The 7,224-nt window shown below is 36.6% G+C and overlaps 1 protein-coding gene across 1 annotated transcript in view; it reads left to right on the forward strand.

The window, feature by feature from the left end:
• Positions 1-7,224, forward strand: part of DNAH12 (dynein, axonemal, heavy chain 12) — a 261,319-nt gene that overhangs the window by 194,596 nt on the left and 59,499 nt on the right. The window contains exons 56-58 of the mRNA XM_011998427.1: positions 998-1,212; positions 2,327-2,519; positions 5,455-5,647. Of these exons, the coding sequence (XP_011853817.1) occupies positions 998-1,212; positions 2,327-2,519; positions 5,455-5,647 (601 nt within the window). The remainder of the gene's footprint in view (positions 1-997; positions 1,213-2,326; positions 2,520-5,454; positions 5,648-7,224) is intronic.

The raw sequence follows: 7,224 nt of genomic DNA on the forward strand, positions 1-7,224 counted from the left end.
AAAATTATGTATGTGTATATATATTTTTAAATGGAGTTTCATTCTTTGTTGCCCAGGCTGGAGTGCAGTGGTGCGATCTCAGCTCACTGCAACCTCCATCTCCCGGGTTTAAGCGATTCTCCTGCCTCAGCCTCCCCTATAGCTGGGATTACAGGCACCCACCACCGCACCCGGGGAATTTTTGTATTTATTTCTTTATTTTTTTTAGTAGAGACAGGCTTTCATCATGTTGGCCAAGCTGGTCTTGAACTCCTGACATCAGGTGATCTGCCCGTCTTGGCCTCCCAAAGCACTGGCATTACAGGCCTGAGCCACCGTGCCCGGCCTCTGGGCTATATTTTTAAAAGAAAATTTAATGTACTGTACTGAATACAAGAGAAACCTAGGACAGTGAGCATCATCCATGAGGAAGAGCAAAAAACACATCATATATTACACATCTGAACCATGAATCATATATTCTTGAACACAGTCTTTACTGTGCTAACTCAGAAGAAACTCCTAAATAGATCTCAGATATATACCACCCTAAACTTGGACATAATTTGTAATTCTACTAATAATCTGAGGAAATCCCTTATATGCTAGTGGATCTCTTGTTTTAAATGTTTATCAAATATTTTATAGTATTACTTTCATATTATGTTAACAGATGTCATATATTAAAGTTACCATGAAGACAGCATATTATATTGGGAAGAGCAGAGCTCAGAGATTCACAAGGTCCTACTACTTCTAACACTGAACTAGTTTTGGAACCCTGGAACCTTGAGCAGAGTACTTCCTGAGACTGAATTTCTTCATTTGAAAAATAAATAAGAAAAAGAAAAAAAAACTCCTTTTCACTTTTTTCTCATAGGACTTTTGTGAAGAGTAATCCTGATAATGTATATGAAATACTTTGTACAGATTGATGGTGATGTTTATTATTTATATAATTCTAAAGAAATCTCAATGTTTATGTCTTCCTCTCAGAATTTTTCTTATTATATTCTAGGCCTTTAATGATTGACCCCCAGGGTCAAGCCAATAAGTGGATCAAAAACTCTGAAAAAGAAAATCAGCTTAATGTTATTAAGCTATCAGATTCAGACTATATGAGAACGTTGGAAAACTGTATTCAGTTTGGAACTCCACTTCTATTAGAAAATGTTGGTGAAGAACTGGATCCATCTTTGGAGCCTTTACTACTTAGACAAACTTTTAAACAAGGTATAAAGCAATTTCTATTAATCTGTAGAACTGAAAGATGATTGAATTATCTTGGAGGCATGAAAGAAGCCTACTACATAAATTTAATAATAATGTTAATAATGCAGAACTTCTGGTTTATTGTTATGAGTGAAAGGAAATTTGGAACAAGCTATCAGGAATGAACCTTAGCCAGATATATACCTTGCCTTCTCTTCATTGCCTTAACCACTGTTATCTAGACTGTCAGAGAACATAAAGAAGTTGAAGCCAGCTTGAAATTCCTTTATCCTGTGACCCTTGACCACAAAAAGTCTATTGTTATGAATAGTGGTGGTGTCAAACCCCTGGCCTCAAGTGATCCTCCTCCCTCAGCCTCCCAAAGTGCTGGGATTATAGGAATTAGCCACCATGAATAGTGATGGTGAATGTGGGCCTGAGTTGAGTTTAGGTAAACATTGTCCACCTAATATCTTTCTGTTTATAAAAATTTGTCTCTGCCAAGTGCTATTACCTTTAAGAACTTTAGTCATTTACATATATTTTAGAATCATAATTGAAAATTGATGGAGGAAGAAAGCTCAAGAGAAATCTTGATTTACAAAGCTCTATGACAACCAAAGAAAATGTCCTATATTAACCCATAAAGAGTCCTGCTGTATAACTGCTTACTTGTTGCTGTGTCTGTGACTTTTGCCTCTCCTGTTTTCTATATGTTGTTATTATCATTTTGAGACAGAGTTTTGCTCTGTTGCCCAGGATGGAGTGTAGTGGTGCAGTCTCAGCTCACTGCCTCCTGGGTTCAAGTGATTCTTGTTCCTTAGCCTCCAAAGTAGCTGGGATTACAGGTGTGTGCCACCACGACACCCAGGTAATTTTTTTAGTATTTTTAGTAGAGATGGGGTTTCACCATGTTGGCCAGGCTGGTGTTGAACTCCTTACCTCCAGTGATCCACCTGCCTTGGCCTCCCAAAGTATTGGGATTATAGGTGTGAGCCACCGAGCCTGGCCTTGTTTTCTATTTTAAATTACTTTAGGACCATTTATTTGTAACCTAGGCAAGGCCAGAGAAGTACATAGTGTGAGGGGCTATGTAACTAGCTCACTTGTTATGCATTTGTTTTCTGAACTATAGGTGGCATTGATTGCATCAGACTTGGTGAGGTCATTATTGAGTATTCCTTTGATTTCAAATTTTATATCACCACAAAACTAAGAAATCCACACTATATGCCAGAGCTGGCTACAAAAGTGTCTTTGCTCAATTTCATGATAACTCCAGAAGGACTTGAAGATCAATTACTAGGTATTGTTGTTGCAAAGGAGAGGTATGTATTTTCTTAGATGCTTCTAGACGGTTTAAAAAGGAATATTTGTAGGCCATTAATATTTTTGTTTTGTGAATCTTTTAAAACTTTGTCAAATTTTATACTTTGTTACTATAAATAATCACATAATCCTCTAAAATAACCATCTGTAACAAGTAAGTTATAAGCCAACTGTGTTATATTGGGCTTTTAGTATGGGCAGTTGGGTTCAGGTTACATGCCATTGTTACAGGAAAGGGATCCCGATCCAGACCCCACGAAAGGGTTCTTGGATCTTGTGCAAGAAAGAATTCAGGGCGAGTCCACAGAGTAAAGTGAAAGCAAGTTTATTAAGAAAGTAAAGGAATAAAAGAATGGCTCCTCCATAGAGCAGCCCGAGGGCTGCTAGTCGTCCATTTTTATGGTTATTTCTTGGTCATATGCTAAACAAGGGGTGGATTATTTATGCCTCCCTTTTTTAGACCATAGGGGGTAACTTTTTGATGTTGTCATAGCATTTGTAAACTGTTATGGCACTGGTGGGGTGTAGCAGTGAGGATGAGCAGAGGTCACTTTTGTGGCCGTCTTGGTTTTGGTGGGATTTAGCCAGCTTCTTTACTGTAATCTGTTTTATCCGCAAGGTCTTTATGACCTGTTTCTTGTGTTGACATCCTATCTCATCCTGTGACTTAGAAGGCCCAACTCTTTGGGAATGCAGTCCAGTAGGTTTTAATATCATTTTACCCACCCCCTACTCAAGATGGAGTTGCTCTGGTTCAAATTCCTCTGACACCATGACTTCTGACTTGCATCTGAATGAGCCAGAAATTTCACCCCTAGGAATCTATGCTGTGACTGTAAATAGAAATACATTCATTTATATACATATACACAGGATATTAATAAGAAAATGCTTAGCAAAAGAGGGAAAAAGCAGCATATAAAACTATATCCAGAATATGTAATATTTTGTTTAAAAAAAGATGGATGTTTATCTACATATATAAAAAGAATTAAAAAAAGATTGGGAAGGAATACACTTCAGTGTTAAAGTAATTCTCTCTGGTGGTAAGATTATGGGTAATTTTTATCATTTTCTTTATACTCTATATATGTACTATTTTTATTTTAAGTTCCAGGGTACATGTGCAGGATGTGCAGGTTTCTTACATAGGTAAATGTGTGCCATGGTGATTTGCTGCACTTAACCTATCACCTTGGTAGTAAGCCCAGCATGCATTAGCTATTTTTCCTGATGCTCCCACTCCTCCTACCCACCCTGACAGGCCCCAGTGTGTGTTGTTCCCTACCCTGTGTCTATGTGTTCATCTTTTTCAGCTCCTGCTTATAAGTGAGAACATGCAGTGTCTGGTTTTCTGTTTTTGTGTTAGTTTGCTGACGATAATGGCTTCCAGCTCCATCCATGTCTCTGCAAAGGACATGATCTTGTTCCTTTTTATGGCTGCATAGTAGTCCATGGTGTATATGTACCACATTTTCTTTATCCAGTCTATAGTTGATGAGCACTTAGGTTGATTCCATGTCTTTGCTATTGTGAATAGCACTGCAGTAAACATACACGTGCATGTACCTTTATAATAGAATGATTTCTATTCCTTTGGTATATACCCAGTAATGGGATTGCTGTGTCAAATGGTATATCTGGTTCTAGGTCTTTGAGGAATCGTCATACTGTCTTCCACAATGGTTAAACTAATTTACATTCCCACCAACAGTGTAAAAGTGTTTCTGTTTCTCTGCAGCCTCACCAGCATCTGTTGTTTCTTGACTTTTTAGTAATCACCATTCTGACTGGCATAAGATGGTATCGCATTTTGGTTTTGATTTACAGTTCTGTAATGATCAGTGATGTTGAGCTTGTTTTCATATGTTTGTTGGCCACATAAATATCTTCTTTTGAGAAGTGTCCTTTGCCCACTTTTTAATGGGGTTGTTTGTTTTTTCTTGTAAACTTGTTTATGTTCTTTGTAGATTCTGGATATTAGACCTTTGTCAGGTGGATTGATTGCAAACATTTTCTCCCATTCTGTAGGTTGTCTGTACATTCTGATAGTTTATTTTGCTGTGCAGAAGCTCCTTAGTTTAATTAGATCCGATTTGTCAATTTGCGTTTTTGTTGCAATTGCTTTTGATGTTTTTGTCGTGAAATCTTTGCCTGTGCCTATAATAAGGATTAAAGACTTAAATGTAAAACCACAAATATGTATTATTTTTTTAAAATGAGGAAAAACACTATGGTACCTGGGAGGGCTACTAGTAAAGAATTGCTTCTGGAAGGAAATCTGATCTCACTTGAATCTAAATGTAACATTATCAAGTGGTCTAGTAAATGAAATCGAATTAAAAGTGAAAATATTTAACTATGAAGTGTTTCTTCCAATATTTAAATCCCACTTGTAGAGTGTCCAATGCAGAACCATGTCATAACATATTCTATTCCGTGGTAGACTGTGTTATTTTGAAGTTTCATCCCATTTTTGTTTGACATAAGTGTTTCGACATAAATGCCAATTTTGTCTTTCACTTAAAGAGTCAGTTTTATGACCAGTCATCCTTTCAATGTTTGCTACTATAGAAAATATGATGAAAATGAGACTTAGTGGTGACAAAATCAAGAAATAAATAAGAAGTTCATACTTTGAATTTCTTCTCCAGTTCTTACTTTTGCATACCAGCTATGCCGTATGGATAAGTCTAATGTATTCTTAGACTTACTGTGGCACATGTTATTGCCACATTTTACGTGCATACAATTAATGCTTTTTTTGCTTGAACTTCTCAAATAGTTATGTGTGTGAAAGTATTTTTCCCTTAAAATAAAGCAGTTAATCACCTTAGTTTGTGTTAGATGTCTACAAATTTGTGATATGTAACACTTAGATGTAAATTTAGATAAAATACTACAAATTTGGACTAAATGTTTCTATCTTTTTAGACCAGAATTAGAAGAGGAACGAAATGCCCTTATTCTTCAGTCTGCAGCTAACAAGAAACAGCTGAAAGACATAGAGAAAAAAATTTTAGAAACATTATCATCATCAGAAGGAAACATTTTAGAAGATGAAAGTGCAATTAAAGTCTTAGACTCTGCCAAAATGATGTCCAATGAGATAACAAAGAAACAGCAGGTGAAAAAAGAATCCTGGAAATCTTTTGATTTAAATCTTAAGATTCTTAAGAAATCTTAAGATTCCGATTTTCTTCCAGCCCCCAGGGAATGTGCTGGAGTAGCCTTGCTGGAAAGGAAAAAGAAAATGATAAAATACCAAAACATAAATGTAAACTCTTAAGAGAATATCTTACTGTTAAATTATTTAAAACCTGGTCTGATCTATATGGTATCTATACACAGAAGAAATAAATTTAGAATGAACGTTTTAAAATATATTTATTATTATTGGATAGGTAAGGAAGGTATTATTAGAAGTATCGGATAGGTATTATTGGATAGGTAAGGTATTATTAGAAGTATTGGATAGGTATCCAGTTTCAGCTTTCTACGTATAGCTAGCCAGTTTTCCCAGCACCATTTATTAAATAGGGAATCCTTTCCCCATTTCTTGTTTTTGTCAAAGATCAGATGGTTGTAGATGTGTGGTGTTATTTCTGAGGGCTCTATTCTGTTCCGTTGGTCTATAAGTCTGTTGAAACTGGATTCCTTCCTTACACCTTATGCAAAAATTAATTTAAGATGGATTAAAGACTTAAATGTTAGACCTAAAACCATAAAAACCCTAGAAGAAAACCTAGGCAATAACATTCAGGACATAGGTATGGGCAAGGACTTCATGACTAAAACACCAAAAGCAATGGCAACAAAAGCCAAAACTGACAAATAGGATCTAACTAAACTAAAGAGCTTCTGCACAGCAAAAGAAACTACCATCAGAGTGAACAGGCAATCTACAGAATGGGAGAAAATTTTTGCAAACTACCCATCTGACAAAGGGCTAATATCCAGAATCTACAAATAAATTTACAAGAAAAAAATCAAACAATCCCATCAAAAAGTGGGCAAAGGATATGAACAGACACTTCTCAAAAGAAGACATTTATGCAGCCAGCAGACACATGAAAAAAATGCTCATCATCACTGGCCATCAGAGAAATGCAAATCAAAACTACAATGAGATACCATCACACACCAGTTAGAATGGCAATCATTAAAAAGTCAGGAAACAACAGATGCTGGAGAAATAGGAACGCTTTTACACTGTTGGTGGGACTGTAAACTAGTTCAGCCATTGTGGAAGACAGTGTGGGGATTCCTCAAGGATCTAGAACTAGAAATACCATTTGACCCAGCCATCCCATTACTGGGTATATACCCAAAGGATTATAAATCATGCTACTATAAAGACACATGCACACGTATATTTATTTCAGCACTATTCACAATAGCAAAGACTTGAAACCAACCCAAATATCCATCAATGATAGACTGGATTAAGAAAATGTGCCACATATACACCATGGAATACTATGCAGCCATTAAAAAGGATGAGTTCATGTCATTTGCAGGGACATACATGAAGCTGGAAACCATCATTCTGAGCAAACTATGGCCAGGACAGAAAACCAAACACTGCATGTTCTCACTCATAAGTGGGAATTGAACAATGAGAACACTTGGACACAGGATGGGGAACATCACACACCGGGGCCTGTCGTGGGGTGGGGGGAGAGGGGAGGGATAGCATTAGGA

Source organism: Mandrillus leucophaeus, unplaced genomic scaffold (assembly GCF_000951045.1).
Source record: "Mandrillus leucophaeus isolate KB7577 unplaced genomic scaffold, Mleu.le_1.0 Scaffold57, whole genome shotgun sequence".
In the NCBI taxonomy this organism is placed as follows: Eukaryota; Metazoa; Chordata; class Mammalia; order Primates; family Cercopithecidae; genus Mandrillus; species Mandrillus leucophaeus.